Genomic DNA, 16702 nt, shown 5'->3' with positions numbered 1-16702 from the left:
TGAACTCTGAGGGAATCTGGTTTTGCAGAGGAACTTCTTCATTCTCACGTTGCCCACTGGTGGTCTCCAGACGGTGAAAGACTGGCCTTCCTGACCATAAATGACTCTTTGGTACCGAACATGGTTATTCCCCGATTTACTGGAGGCCTATATCCAAAAGGAAAGCAGTATCCGTATCCTAAGGTAAGATGAGTGTGAGCACAAACCCCATCTCCTCTCCTGTGTTCAGTGATAGTATTGACCCATATGGAAGAAGTGTTTCCAAACAGTAACAGAGGCTGGTTTTGTTCATGTTGCTTTTCAGTAAATAATAATTACATTTTTTTTTCAACAGATTGTAACAACTTTTGCTGGAAAAAAACTATTGGGTGAGGGAAGAGCAAACAAACTAATTTGAAGTAATTTCATCATTGATATTTGGCTTGATAAAATCAGTCCAGCACTTTGGAGAGAAGGGTAATACATTTAAAGAACTGCATAGAGAAAAGATACTGTCACAGCTGCACTGAAGTCACACACTCCAGTGTGTAGAGCCAGGAGCATGTTCCTTCATAGTGACGTAGATCTCAGTAGATTATGCTGTTATTAATAAGTGTGACAGACAGTATTGAATAAGATAAGCCACAGTTACATATTTTCGTGACCATCAAAATGAGAAAAAAAATAGAAATATTACTGATTTTTAGATTTGTTTTGGAAATTGAAAGAACAGCCCAGACATGGATAAAGTCTGACATTGCTCCTCATTTGCTGGGGATTTTTCTGGGGAGATGCTTCCCTATCTGTTGTTTTGATCTTTCAGCTGATCAGTTTATCCAGCCCTTCTGTGCAATTTCAAAGTGTCCGAGTTCCTTTCTGACAGGTTATGTAGGTCCACATATATGGTACTCCTTTGACATTTCAGGGGAAGTTTATTGAGAGCTTTAGAAAATAGTACTGTTACCCTATTCCTGCTGCTTTATTTTGGTGTTAGTTTATATATTTGCATTGGAAAAAGGTCTTGAGTGACAGAGCAAAGAAAAAAATAAGGAATATTTTTTAAAGTCAGCTTTGTAAACGAGAAAGGAGTAATTCTATTTCATTAGCAATTCAGCATAAAAGTGATACACAATACTACTTCAGTAATCTCATTAATTAAAAAACATTATTTAATGTCTCCATTTAATGCCAATTTAGCTACCTGTTAAACATCATTAATTGGTAATGAAGCCTGTGGTATAGCACCAGAGATTTAAAAAAAGATTTGGTCTTTGTTATAGAGTACAAAATTATAACTAGAATTAAAAAATAAAATGAAACACATGTCTTTGTGAACGCTGGAACATGCTCATGTGTGTACATGTCATGCACACAAACTATATTCTTAGAAAAAAATATCAGAACAAGGAAGTTTAAACTTTGTTACATTTATCGAGAACAAAGTAGGACTTCAAAGCAGAGAGTTCTTGCACTACTGAACAAATGTTTTGGCTGTTGTGCAAAATTTATGCTATTTAAATTGTCATGAGAAGACCCTGAGGGGTGGAGGAGTTGAGGGAGAGATGTGGATGTGAGAATTTTCTGCTCAGGTAGAACATCCACTTTCAGCTGCCGGAGATCGCTGCGAGCTGTGGGACCTCAGTGCAGCGCTGACCACAGCTGGGGGGACAGACCCCGTGTCGGGCTGGAAGCCACAGCTACAGTTGTAAAGCTGAATCTTGCATGTATCCACACAGCAGAGTGGGGCACACTGAGTGTGTTTGTGGCAGAGACACGGGGGCAGCTTTGGGGCAGTTTAGTTCTTCAGACCTAGCACCAGTCTGGCCACGTTTTTTTTAGCATTATTAAAAATACACACATGCCACTTTCTTGTCCCCCCCTGCCCAATTTTTAAAAGGAATTTGTGGGTGTATTTCAGCCAAGCTGTTTTGCATTTCTATATACTCCTCTGAAGAGCAGATACATAACTTTGTAGTTTATTATGATTAAATCTGTAGAATCAGTGATTTTTACCTTTTCCTTCCTATATCAAACAGGAGTCAGCCCTGTTGAAGGACACACTTTTCATTCTGTGTATTCCAAGAGCATTATATAATGTTGCGTGACTCCTGTGACTTAAATGAAACAGAATTTGGAGATGATATGTTTAGAACAGGAATGTGGAACCAGAAGCATCTCCTTGCAGCCCTTCAGAGCTTTACTTTCTATCACCAGTGCTTTTTTTTCTTCTCAGGAACACCTCTTAGTTACCAGGAAGAGTATGATTCCCACCTCCCTGTAGATCCTCAGGATTTATCAGACTCTTTCCTGTGAATATATATCAAACTGACATTTTATTCTCATTTTGCAACAGGAAGTATTTTGTTCCCCTTAGAGCTGGCCTGCCAAAGCAGCTGGCTCCCTATCAGGGCTGAAAATAGAGATTTTCAACTCAGCAAACCAAGGAAGAAAGACTGGGGGAAAATGGTAAAGAAAAACAAGGGAAGAGAAGAAATGGTATCCCAGATAGAGGTAGAGCAGCTTTTTGGAAGAAGGAACAATAATGTCTGGAAAAGAATTTGCTGGAGGGTGGATTTCACTGCAGGTTTAGGAACTGACTGTGTTTTTGCAGCTGACTTTACTGGCCACTTGTAGCATTGGTCACTTTCTCTGCACAGGAACGTCTCCCATTAGAAATGGCAGTGAGAGAATCAGTCAATATTTCACATCTTTATCTGGGTGATTCAAATGGCTGTGAAATTAATTTTTAAAATTTAAGATATTTTAACTTTAATAACTTTTCATTATTCTAAAAATACTTAATTATGTTAATGAGTGAGTCTGTTCAGTTGTCACTGATTCAGTGCCTCTAAAGCTTTTATTAATTTTTTCTTTCCCAAAGGCAGGTCAAACAAACCCAACAGTAAAGCTGTTTGTAGTTAATCTGTATGGACCAGCACATACACTGGAACTGATGCCACCTGACAGCTTTAAATCAAGGTATATAATTTCATTGTTTTGAAACTCGTGTTTGATTTAACCTAACTGTCTCTAAGTTAATTGTTGCCTTTTTACACTTATCTTTGACTGGAATGCACTTGATCTCAGTGCCCTTGGCTGAACATAATGATAAAATAGAAACAGCTGTACTGGACTGATGCTTCTCTTATAAATCACAGTGGTCTGGGATTTGTTCATGTTTGATGTCCTGGGAAGTTCCAGTTTACTAGAAATATATATAATTAAAAATCCTAAGCTGTGGTCAAGGGAGTTGAACCACTGTCCTGCTTCTGAGGTAGTTACTCATTCACTCCCAGCTATTGCTTGCTCTGTGCCAACTTGTTGCTTTTAGTTTCTGACATGAGATTGCAGAATTGTCTTGGAAATGCACAGAACAGAGAATTGGGGTGTTCTCTCATTTAGAGAGAATTATTCTGAACCTTTCCTTTCATTTCTCATCCCAGCAGACAGGTGCAGTGAGGTGACGGAAGGTGAGGAGCAATGCCGCCAGATCACTTAGACTAAGAAAGGCAGGGCTGTGTTTCTCAGGAGAGAACCACTGAGCTGATTTAACATTCCCTTTGACTTTGAGACTGAAATAATGAGGCTGGCTGAAACTGGTGACTCTCCTGCTAAAGTTCCTGTGTTAAGTTGAGCTGCCTGTCCTTGCTGGAGATGCCTGAAATTTTTCTTTAAGGGCAAGAAAGTTTTCATCCCCTCCCATATTTTTGTTCCAGTTTGTAGAGTGGCAGTCACCTTCATTAGTTTCCCATTGTAGTTTCAGTACATATACTAATGATCTCCTAGCCCTAAAATGTTATATAATAGTGGTAATAATAATAATAATGATGATGATGACAGCAATTTCTACAGTCCAGATCTGGCTGCTGTCTAAGGACCAGAGAAGTGCCACTTCCCCTATTCACTCAGGGCATTTTCAGATGGAGAGCACTGTGCAAAGGAACAGTATGTTTCTACGTATATACACACACTACATTATATTCCTGATAAACAATTCATACTGTAGTGAAATTTGAACATATTTTTATGCATAGTTGATAGCAGAGGGAAAAAGAGGGATTGTTCAGTGACCTTTTGCTTTTATTTCAGTGCTCAAGGAGTTTATGTCAGTGATAGAAAATGATGTTATGGTTTGAGTTGGACTATTAACTACTATATTAGCTGGATTCTGTATGCTAAATTTCCTATCTCCATCCCTCACTGAAGACTTTTTAAAATGAAACATTTCAGGGCGTGGGATTGGAGTTGCACTCTTGGGTTTTTTTCTTGTATCATTGCTTTCTTGGATGGGTCAGCTGGTGTCGTGGTAGCTCTTGTTTTACTTTTGGCATACATTTTTGCCCCTTGATAAATTAAAACATTTTTTAAGCCAAAAAAATATAAATATTAGATTCAACATACACTTGGAGTCACCATTTCTAGTTGTCATTCTGGTATCCACCTGTGGAAATATCTGTGTTACTGACAGTGAAATATAAAAGCCAAAGAAAGCTGTGCATACTGGGTTGTTCGGGTCTGTTCTGCAAATACAGCACCAGACCAGGGCTGGGTGAAGCTGCAGTGAGTTTGTCACCTGCGTCTCCTGCGTGCGGCATCAGAGCTGTACATAGCTTTGCTGTTGGTGCTTCTCAGCATCTTTGTTCTAGTAAGGAGGTGTTTGAATGTTTAATTAAATACATGTTGTCAAAGAGTAATGAGATCTCCATCAGTTTTAGATTAAAAACCTAATTATATTCAAGCTAAGCCCCTTGTTTTAAAGGGGGTCTGAGTTTCCAGACAAACTCACTCCGCTGTTGCACATAACTCAGCTGGACTGTGAAAGCTTCCAGCTGCCACCAGAAGAGAGGTGAAGCAAAAAGCCTGGCTGGAATGACAGGCTGCAACAGGTCTTCTTCTATAACATCCCCAGCCTGACAGCCTAGCAGGATTTTGTGAGGAGGGAGGCAAATTTTCCATACTATGAGTCTGTGCCTGGAAATTCTCATGTGCTCAGCCAGGGTTGTTGAGGGACGGACAGTTATGAAATATTTGTTAAAACAGGAGCAGAAATACAATGATACTGAGTGGGACTTCCTTTTATCCAGAAGTCCTATTATAAAACACTTGTTATTTTATAACAAGTGACATTTTAAAGTGGGCTCTGTCTGCACTCAAACATTACAGAATTACAGAACTTTTTTTTGGGGTTTTTTTGGCAGTAGGACTGGATTCTTTTGCAAAAACATTTGTCTTCTGAAGGTATTTGGTATAGGAAAATACTGGCTTCTGTTGGAATTCAGTACTTGTTTTTAAACTGGCTGGAAAGTACATGGTTCATGTGTATTTGCAAACATATGTTTCACAGCTGGTAAACTTTGTGTATGTATATGCAAAAATTTCCCAGGGGAACAGTACACTGAAGGACTGAGCCTTTCCACTTGTAAGAACAGAGATGCTGGGCACCTGGGGTTATTTTTTCCATCCCTCAGTACTGATACTGTCATGCCATACAAATCCAGCATTTGAATGAACTGTATTTATGTTGGGGTTTTTTTAAGTCTAATCTGAAATATCAAGTATCTGAACTTTGTGTTTTCAAATGTTTACTTAGGGAATATTATATCACTATGGTGAAATGGGTAAGCAACACCAAGGCTGTGGTGAGATGGTTAAACAGAGCGCAGAATATCTCCATCCTTACAGTTTGTGAAACCACAACTGGGGCTTGTACCAGGGTAAGTTGTGTTTTTGTTTTTTTTCTGGAAGATCTCTTTTCAAGGTTTCTTCTGCATTTTGTTTTCATATTCAGAAAAAGATTTTTGAAAATGAGTTTGCAGATGCAGTAGTCGCAAGCTGAATATAATTAGTCAACAGGGAGGAAATAGATGTGAGAAGATTCCAAATGTGGTGAAATGATTTCATGCAATTAACAGCTTTGAGTGACATTTTCAGAATTACTAAGCTTTGTTCATTCATTAACTTCAGTGGAAACTGAGGTTGCTGAACATCGTGTACTTGGGATATAGCTAGAGCAGCGACAAGCTTGTCTTCCTGCAGATATTTTCAGCTGACTGGTTTCTCCTCTCTCCCCCTGCAGAGTTTCATTTTAGATCTTTCTGTCTCTCACAGCTTACATATTTTTAAGGAAAAAGGTGTAAAACTCTGATAATTCCTTCCAATTCAATAGCAGAAATAAATAACTTCAGAAAAAGCCCTTGAAAGGCAAAAGGGATACTTCATTTTTGAATGTTAGCCTAGCTGAAATACATTCTTCTATTTGAATCCAGGCACATCTCATCCCTTGACCCTGAATTTGACTTCTGACACTTGTGCATTGCATCTCTCCATTTTCACAGTCAGTCTTGTATCTTGAATGCAATTGACTGCTTTCCCATTCTGAGTCACGATCTCTTCCCAGAACCAGCTAAAAGTATAAATATTTCCTATACATGCTAATATCAGTACCAGCAGATGCTCCAAAGTAGAGGGTATAATTTGGCAGAGTAAATGGTTGTGAGTGATAAATGTTGACCTCTGAGTCAAAGGCTTCCATCAGTGTCTGCTACTGAAGTCAGTCATGGTGAAGTTAGAGATTATTTCTGAGCTCGTCTGCTTCTATAGCTACACAGTTCAGGTTGCTTTCCTGACTCAGAAACTATGAATAAATCCCCAAAATATGGATTAAGAGTGTGACCATGGAGATTTGTTGATTAGGTTGCTTTTTAGCTGGTTCCTGCAAGCCTTATGCCTTTTTATTAAGAAAGTTGTTACAAAGCACTGTGAGCAGTCGCTTCTGAAAGGGAAACCTTTATGTGCTCCAAGGTCAATTGGACTTGTTTGAAGTAGGTATCCTGGGAGCTGTAATCCAGGATATAATGCCAGAGAGAGAGAGACTGAGAAGTCCCACTCCAGAAGACTTAGAGTGCAGCAAAGGACATTTTTAGGTGGGTGAGGAAGGAGAGCAATGCAGCATCACTGTGGTAAGCTCAGCTCAGCTCAGGCTCGTGCCTGTACCCCTGAATGGTTCTATTCTGCACCCACTGGGATAAGGTGATGCTCTTGAAATTACTAATGGAAGAGGAAAGACCTTATTGTGACAATTTAGCATTGTATCACACCATTTGATTTGAAATGTAAACCTTTTTTCCCCCTAGCATTTTGCACATGTTCTCAGTTTCAAAAAGTACTGTGTCAAACCAGCTGGTGTAATAGCTACAGATTTTCATTTCTCAGGCCATATATGTACAGATGCTTCTATAGCTAATAAATTTTCATTACTTCAATGTGACTATGACAATTTGCAACAGTTGACATATATTATATTTTTTTCCAACAATGTGTACATGGTATTTGGGTTTTTTCTTTCAGTTGGCATGATGTGAAATATGAGTATGAACAATAAAAAAAAATCATTTGTATTTATTTTTTGTTCTCATCACTAATGCCAGACTACAACCCATTAAAACAAGGGATTGTAATTTGAAAAGTTCTCACAATTTGAGCTTGATGCTGGCTGTTTGCCCAGTGTTGATGAAGGACCTAAAATATCCAGTTGTCAGATGATGCCTAGAGGTAAAAAACAAATAGAACTGCCTGTGTAAAGCTTCATAGCTAATCAGAAAGGACTGAAAACGGCATTCTTAGGTCCCCTGTGGTGTTCTACCAGAAACTCTGAATAAAGCAGCTGACTTAGTAATTAAATTATTGTTTGTTTCAATGGACGTGCCAATAAAGGAATGTGAAGAGTGTAACATAGTAGAAAAAACCCCCCATGAAATAACTAGAGACCTTTTGCTGAATGTGGGAAATATTTTTGGCCTATAGCTATTCCATAAAAGAAATTTTTCCTTTTTTTTTTTTTTTAGAAATATGAAATGCAGTCAGACCTGTGGCTTCCTAAACAGGTACAGTATAAATGCTGTTTCTGGGTGTATAATGTATCTTTGTTTCATTGTCACTTTTATTTAATTATGTGGTATTTTATAAGCTAATAAAATCCTGAGACACCTGTGTGGGTTTTGGAGGCAATATTCCCTTCAGTTTCCAATCTGTCTTTAGCGTTCAGTTCAGTAAGCACTTAGATGACCAGCTGATTAACTGTCTAACTCTTGGATGGTTAAAGACAGATCAGATGAATCCCATTCCAGGCATGTCCTATATACTGGGCTGATTTTTTTCTGATTAAAAAATAAGCTCACTAAATTACACCCAAAGGAGTTCAAGGATTAGAGGTCATATGGGCTGTAATTGGAATACGTAAGTATAATATTTCTGAATTCACACCCAGAACAGTATGTTGAACTAATATGTCAGCAAATTATTCCATTTTCATAGCTTCAGAAGAACTGTCCAATAAATGGATGAAACTCATTCTATTTAAAATACATTTCAGGCTTCATTTTGCAATGTGCAAATGAGAAATCATCTTAGCAAAAAACTATGCTTTTATAGCAAGCCATTTTCATTTAATATTTCTGTGTAAAGTTAGATGTGAAGAGATGGTATCACATCATGCTACAATTTGTGGTACGACCCTGATTCAGAATATCTCTTCAATGTGCTTATTTTTTTCATATAACTTTGTCAAAATCAGTGATTGTTAAGCATGTTTTGATGGGTCCAGACCACTGAAACTTTTTTTCTTCTCATCATTTGTAGAACTTATCTCTGTCAATAACTGTAGTCTGTAAAGGGAAGTATTCTGGAAAGTCCCACTGCATTAGGGATGAGATTACCATACCTTTCACTGTAAGGGAGAGTTTAACAAGGTGCTTTAGGACAAGATTGTACATGGCATGAACTCCATTTAGCTTTCGCCACCACATTTTTGTTAATCTTAGCAGAATAGATTTAAAACCTAAGAATTTTTTCCAGTTGACTCATGAGCACAGCAAATACCAAAACCAAGGAGACAAAAAGCTTAAGATGATCTTTTGTTTAGGAGTTTAATGAAAAGTGTGACAAACTGACACAATCTTACTTTCATAGAATGAAGAACCAGTTTTCTCCAAGGACGGCAGTAGGTTCTTCATGACTGTCCCAGTGAAGCAGGGAGGACGGGGCGAATTTCACCACATAGCCATGTTCATTGTTCAGGTAAGGTTTTGGTTCTGGCTGTTTTTAGTATCTTAGTGGTCATCTAGGACTTTTACTGAGGACACATGACCCAGGCAAAGGTCTGCACTTCATCGGAGTCTGAACACTTTTGTCATCATTTATCCTATAAAGGTCCCACTCAGTGCAGAGGGGACATATTTGTAACTTCTTCCAGAATAAGTGGAGGTTTCTCTCTTATTCTTAGACCTCTTCTGTGGTAGCACATGCATTCACTAAATGGAAGGTACTTCCCAAGTACTTTCTCTGGAAAATTTCATGTTTTCTTTGTACCTCTGTAGGCAAACAGAGATGTTTTCTTGTTAAACCCTTCTGTCAATAATAATGTTTTATAGCCACAGAAATTCAAGAGACTTGCAGAATCACTATTTTTACTCTCTCTATATACACTATACATGCATAAGTATAATTTTAAATGTCTGTTCAGAATCTGACCTTACACAGAACAGTAAAGAAAGGAAATATCCAAACTTAAAATTTTGGGAAAGTTAGGACTCTTTATTACCCTTTGCAACATTTTTCAGTGTCTTCCATTTCCCAGGGTCATTACTTTTCCCAAAGAAGAATCTGAAAGAAGATAAATTTGCACTAGGACTTTGAAGGTCACCAGTATGAAGTTGTGATGAACTAATAAAGGAAATTATGCCCTGGAACAGAACACTCCAAGGCATCTATTTAAATCAGCAGAGCATTAATCCAGGTACTTTAGCAGAGCCATATGAGATAGGAGGGATTATCAAGGTACCCAAAACATCAAAATAGCAGACTTGGCACCGGGAAAATCTATTATCTGCCTTTATGACAGTGTTCTGGTATGAACATTATTAAGTCTGAAATAGATTCACAGTGTGCTGCAGACAGAACAAGAACAAAAGACCTTTAATGAAAATTTAACCTGAAGAAGCAAGAATAAAGATACTCATTCACTAGAGTAAATATATCAAGAAAGAGTCAGTGAAGATAAAAGGGATCAAAGACATGTCAAATTCTATCTTCTAAAGAAAACAGTAACTCAGATGACAGTCTGGTGAAGGTGTATTAGTACAGTAACCACATAAAAATTTACACCAGAGCAAAACTATTTAGTCAGTCAAGTCTTGTTTTGATATCTTTCCCAGTATGAATAACTATCTTTAAAATACATGAAATAGTAATGGTCTAGATCTGAAAGTTAACTTGCAACATTCCCAAGGATGTTACAGATACAATCAAATTGCCCTAAACCTGTAGGCTCTGACATTTCTCACTACTAAAAAGCCCAGGCAACTTGATCCTAATTCAGGAAAATATTTAAGCAAAAATTAAGCCTGCTCTTTTTCAATAAGGTGATTAAATATATAGCTACTTTTAAATACATCTTCACACAATTTACCCAGAATAGTGTTTAAAGTCAAGGTGGTGATTCAGAGTTTTATCCCTTTCAGGCAGAATTAGAGGCCTGGGTACTGCACAGCTCCAAAAATAAAAAATACTTCTATTTTGACATCCATCAGCATGAATAACAAATCTGAATGGTATAACCAATGACAAATTTGGCTTTTAGTATGTAGTTGCTCCTAAGAAGGAAATATGATATCCCATGTATCAAGCATTATTCATCAGTAAGTAACATTCTGCATGATAATGGGGCCTGACACAGAGCAGTAACGGGCTGGAAATGTGTTTATATTATGTGTTTTACACACTGCATTAATCTGATTGTCCATTATTTCTAAAGCAAACATGGAGGCATAAAAAGTATATTAACCGTTGCACATAAAGTCTTTTGTCACATTAGATGTTTGTCACACCTTGTGAGAGCCACAGCAGCATAACAGGTGCTTTGCAGAATTTAAAGCAGTTGGGAGATCACCAGTACCCAGATGATCACAGCTTTTCCATGATGGAGCTCGGGTAACACTGGAATTTGGCATTTGGATTCCCACTACTTCTTGTGCTACTCAGTACAGATATTTGTTAAGGGAAATCAGCCTCTGCATGCAGGAAAGTTAAAACACAGAACCAATGTGAACTTTAATTACTGAGGCTGATTTGTCAATCATAAAACAAAGTGGTGACAATTGGTGGTCTTTCTCAGACTGCATTTCTTTGACTACTTCAGAAAAGCATGTGGCAATGACACAATCAAAGCAGGTTAGCAGAAGCATCTAATTAAATCTTTATGCAATGGGAAGGGACTGTCTATTGTAGATTATTTACTGTCTGGACGTAGAGGGATAGATGTGTGGTTTATTGTTTACAAATGCTTTTAGTAACTTATGAAATATTTAAAACAAACTAATCTCAAAATGAGATTGAATCGTGTTATTTATCTAGAAATTTCTTTCATGGAGTTTTGCAACTCTAGAAAGTCTCTTTTTTTCCAACCACAAAATAAGAATTATAAAGTTACTTTAATGGATCAAGGCGATAACTTCCTGCACGCTTCATAAATTATGTACTATGGCTGTAACCTTGAAAAATAACCATGTTTATTAACGCTTGGCTGGGCTTTTTATTGCTGTTTCTTGTTAGATCCTATGATCTTAATATTTAAATATCTCTTTCAATTGTTGCAGCTTTTCTGTCTTGAGAGAAGAAATAGTTGCTTAGGATAAATCACTAATTTGTATTTTAATCATTCTTGGAGACAGCACTGAATATCATAGTCTTCCTGAATGGAGAACTCTCATCGTAAACATATGTACAGCACCCAGCACAATGTCCTGATTTTGTTTGGTACTTGCAAGACTTGTCAAGAGTTACTACATCATTCTTTCCTTGTGGATCTGGTAGAAAAAAGATCAATTCTAAGGGACTTGGTTTTGCCTTGCCAGTTCCCAACATTTCTCATAGGTATCCTTGAGGATTTTCTGCTTTTAGTTATTGCTGCTGTTGATGTAGAACTCAGGGTATAGTTCAGAAACACATGGATTAAAAAAAACCAAACCCTTTTTGCCTTTATGAATTTTTGTAGGCCACGTAACCACTGAGGCCACAGTGATTAGGTATGGACTGGTGCTGCAGGTTCACAGACCACAAGGCCAGAAAGCACCATTAGATCCTCCATCTGACCTCCTTTATAACTCCTGCTGCTCGGTTTTGCCCACTAAAGATTAAATATAAGCTGAAGTATCACCTCTTTTCTTCGCAAAGTTTGTCTTGAATTTGAAAGCTTAAGAATTTGTATATCCAAGCCAAGCATCATAACCCAAATACAGAAAAAAAGGCTCTGTTCAAGTATTGAGGGTTGAAGTTTTAATCTTCAGTAGCCTAAGCTAAGATTTTACCTTTTGCAGTAGGAGCTTCTCAGTCTTCATATTCTGCTGTTTTTAACCTCTGTTCTGATGAACAGCATGTTGCAACTTCCAGCCAAAGAGTTGGTTTTACCTGCATTGCATCCTGATGTTTCCTAGTTCAGTTCCTGGTGCGCTGGCTGAGAAAAGTGTCATCGCATTCTTTGAAAGAATATTTAGAATTTCCCCTTGTAGCAGTTATTTTCCTGGGCTCTCGGGGGTAGAAACTGCTTCTGAAAGGAAACAACATGTGCTCCCCAGCTTGTAAGCATTTGGTTCAGTTGCCAGAATTTGAAGCTACTCTTAGACTCTTTTTATAGGCGCTGGATAAAGAGAGGATTCTCCATGGTGCACGATGGAGTAGGGGAAAGATTCTCTGGAATGCCACTGTGAAGGAAAAGAAACACTAAGAAAAACAAAGCATGTGGAATGGCAAGGTCCTTAGCTTGAAGTATTGGACTTACATTGTTGCATCTGGGCAACTGAAAGAAAAATTGTGATGAAAACCAACATTATTTTAATGACTTTGAAAAGTTTATATATGGGGGGGAAGATACTTGAAGTTCAGGCCTGTCAAAATGTGAGGTTTGTGATTTAAAGATGTTATGTTGCATATTTAAGTTTTAAAAGCTGTAATCAATAATGACATCTGCAGACGATCCTTCTGGACAAACTAAAATATAACAAGTAAGGTGAAAGTCAATGTTTTCCATCTCTCTCCAGGCTAAAAGTGAACAAATCAGTGTGAGACACCTTACATCGGGAAACTGGGAAGTTATCAAAATACTGGCATATGATGAAAATACTCAAAAGATGTAAGCACTATTCTCTGTATTTGTTTATGAAAACATCTGAGTTATTAAAGTGGAATCCATTTAACTGGAAATAGCATATCTCAAATTAAACAACAATATTTCTTTCATTTTTGAGCATTACCATAACTCTGACACACCTGAGTGCATAAAGTGCAGTTGTAAGACAGTTTATATGTCATTCTGTTGTTGTGTGTGTTTTTATGCAGAGGGAAAAGAAGCACACCGTGACATCACTTACTTACTGTATTTTTCTAAACAAAAGAAATCAACACACAATGCAGCAGTAATAGCGTTTTTGGTGACTTCTTTCCTGAAATCAGAGAAGGAGTCATAGTAAATTTTTAGTACTTGATAAAACATCAAATCTTTAGTTTTTATCCTGGCTTGATTACTGCATGAGGCCTTTGAGTTTTGGGGATCTGGTTCAATCTCATAAATTCAAATTATTTATAGAGATTATCAGAACTCCTGATTCTAACTCAGCTCACAGAGAAATATTTCCAAAGCCCATCTTAGTGCTACAGTAGAAGGAAATGCAGCATATACTTTGCTGCTTTTGGGGGGGAGTATGGAACTGACATAAAATGTCTGGAGGCTCCACATAACTTCAGTGAAACTTGGTTAGTTTTCAGTTTTATCTACCCATGGCAAAAAACAGACATTCTCATTTTCTTTAAAATAAATGATATTTCAGCAATGTCTGAAGCTGCAACAAGACCTGTCTTCTCCACTAGTACTGGAGAAAACCCTTCTTGACCAGTCCTTCTTTGGGTTCTGAAAGAATATCCATGGACAATTTCTAGATACTTCTGCAAGGTTCAGGTGGAAAAATGAGATCTGAATGCACTCAGCCTGCAGAGAGGTGACAGGCCTCATGTGGGTTGTCTCAGCCTCTTGAGAGGATTTCCTTGCCCTTCTGCCTATCAAGCAGAACCTTTTGGGGATCTCACCTGGGAAACACCAAGGGCTTGTCTTGGTATTCTTGCAGCATCTTTACTACCCAGTCTCTTTCCACCTGTGAAAACTAGACAGAAGAAAAAGTTTTCCTACAGCTCAAAAAGGCTTTTGGGTATCATAAGACCTATTGTAATACATGATATAATTTCACTGCGACCTTTATCTACCACTTGAATTTGTATTGCAAACTCTGGAGTGAAGGAGAAACTTTCTCTTCTGTATTTGTAATGTGCAGAAAGGCATCGTGGTTGCTACTGGAGCTCCCTGGGCATTACGGGAATTAAACAGAAACCATAAAACATTGTGTTCATCTGTTAAAATATGAAATTGTATGCCATCTGAAATAACTACTCTGTTTACTGGGTCTAAATTTAATCTTGGAAATTAGGTTTGTATATAAGTATTTTATCTTCATGGATATTTGGGAATTTTTATTTTAAAAAATGTTATTTATGGTGTCTCTCATTTCCCTAAGCACTACCCACATCAGACAGTTTACCAAACTGAGTTTAACTTTTAACTTTTTTCATCTTTTGGGCACAGTTATTTCTTAAGCACTGAAGAATCCCCAAGAGGAAGACAGCTGCATAGGTAAGAAGTACATGGGGCTGTGACAACAGCTTCTTCATCCGTGCTATAAGTGCTATGGTGCTTGGGTAATCGTTTGTATTGTGAAACAATTAGTATGCTTGAGCTATAGCAAGGAAAGAATCACAGCTTTTATAAGTTAAACATGTCAATGATGTTTTAAATTTCCTAAAAAATGGAAAAGATTTTAACACAAAATGTTTTTACCAGTTACATCTTTACTAGTCCTTTATAAGCATCTAAAAAGCTAAACCTAAAGGCAAGCATTTAACATGACTGTGTTTTAAAAGTAATAAAAGTCTTCTAAATAAAAATATTTATAGGGTTTAATCATGTAACTTAAAGTGTGTGGGCAAAGCACCTCGTCCTTGCACAAACTCCAGTGCTTAAACCTAAAGTTAATGGGGCTTTTCATTGTATCCTACTAATACTGTTACCCCACAGCACTGCTACTTATTGGAGTCCTAGTCTTGCTTTGGGCAGGTTTTGGATCCTGTCTACGTTGCCCACTTTACCGAACAGTAGTCCACTGAGTCATCTGAAAACAGTTTCCATCAGGAACAAAATGAGTCAGTGGTATTTAAGCAAGTTTGGGGACTGCAACAAATGTTGTCACTCTGATGAGCTAATTCTTGGTTTATTGTATTTTATTACAATGTAAAATGTTTCTGATTAATTTTTTCCACAGTGTATCAACAGTGGGATCATTGAATCGTCAGTGTCTCTCATGTAACTTCTTGAAAGACCGATGCACATACTTCAGTGCAAAGTTTAGTCCCATGAATAGACATTTTCTACTGCACTGTAAAGGTAAGTCAAATGCTCGGTGTGTAGTAGTAGTGCATGTTTGCTTCTGAATTAATGTATTCTCTTGAGAAGGGCATTAGGCTGGAGTCTAACAGTTGGCTCAGTATTGGATTACTCAAAGTTCTGTACAGAGTCTATTCCAAGACTAAGTGAAGATGTTCTGTGTAATAGCTAAATAACAAGTGATGTCAGAAAGCTGCTCCAATCCTAACGCTTCTGTCCAAGTAAAAGACATTGACTTAAATTCACCCTAGATAAAAATCCTTCACCAAAAATTTTGGAATTTATGGTAATGGTACTGTGGTTTGTAACATCTTCATTATTTTATGTATAGGGTTTGATCTTGTGTGATTATACCTAGTTAAAAAATGAGGGACTACTTTCTGGTACACTGTTTCTCTATGTGTGTACACATGTATGTGCACAGTGTATCTATACACACTCCCATATGTGTGTGTGTATCTTCCAAAAACCAGGTGTGGTTTAATCCACAGATCCTCTCTATCAAAATAATTGCAATAAATAACTCCTCGTGTTTTATTTTTAGCTGTGTTACAGTAGCACTAAATGGCACCAACTGGGTCAGTTTCTCTATAAACAGAAAAATAGAACCATCCCACACTGTGAAATTTATAACCTACACCCAGGAAATAAACACTGAGAAATAAGTAAGATTATAAAAAAAGGTTCAGAAAAGCATGAGACAATCAATAATAAAGTGTATAGCTAGACCTGTTGTCCTTGAAAGTTGCAATATTTTACACTGTCCTCCCAGTATTTTTGCATAGTTAGAATCAGACTGAAAAGAGTAGAACACAATTCATCTGAAATACGTATGAATAGCCCATTTTATTTTCATGCATTTTTCTATTTCTTTTGCAACTCCACTTTTATTTTTGCGCAGAAATAAAATATCTGCCAGCTTGAGCGTTGAATCTATTCAAACAAACAAACTATGAATATATATTGGCTAAAATAAGGGGTGTGGTTTTATTTTTTTGGTCGGGGGTTTGTGGAAATACACCTACAATGCAAAACTGATTAGAAAAAAAACATACAAACTGTATGGTTTATACATGGTTAAATCTGCAGCATGATGTTACAGAGCTAATCCTGAGATCCATATCTGAGTAAAGACTGCACTAGTAATGACTTCCTCATGCTTTAAGCATAATTTTCCCTTGTTCT

The 16702-nt window shown here is 37.4% G+C and overlaps 1 protein-coding gene across 1 annotated transcript in view; it reads left to right on the top strand.

Moving 5' to 3' along the window:
* DPP10 (dipeptidyl peptidase like 10) overlaps window positions 1–16702 on the top strand; it is a 262870-nt gene that overhangs the window by 219879 nt on the left and 26289 nt on the right. Inside the window, exons 9-16 of the mRNA XM_027679085.1 lie at window positions 29–183; window positions 2861–2958; window positions 5570–5693; window positions 7824–7862; window positions 8947–9054; window positions 13071–13162; window positions 14663–14710; window positions 15396–15517. Coding sequence (XP_027534886.1) covers window positions 29–183; window positions 2861–2958; window positions 5570–5693; window positions 7824–7862; window positions 8947–9054; window positions 13071–13162; window positions 14663–14710; window positions 15396–15517 — 786 coding nt within the window. The remainder of the gene's footprint in view (window positions 1–28; window positions 184–2860; window positions 2959–5569; window positions 5694–7823; window positions 7863–8946; window positions 9055–13070; window positions 13163–14662; window positions 14711–15395; window positions 15518–16702) is intronic.

This window comes from Neopelma chrysocephalum, unplaced genomic scaffold, assembly GCF_003984885.1.
Source record: "Neopelma chrysocephalum unplaced genomic scaffold, ASM398488v2 Primary Assembly neopelma1_44, whole genome shotgun sequence".
NCBI lineage: Eukaryota > Metazoa > Chordata > Aves > Passeriformes > Pipridae > Neopelma > Neopelma chrysocephalum.
Note: the sequence above shows the minus strand (reverse complement) of the source record. Positions and strands in the feature narration are given on the sequence as shown.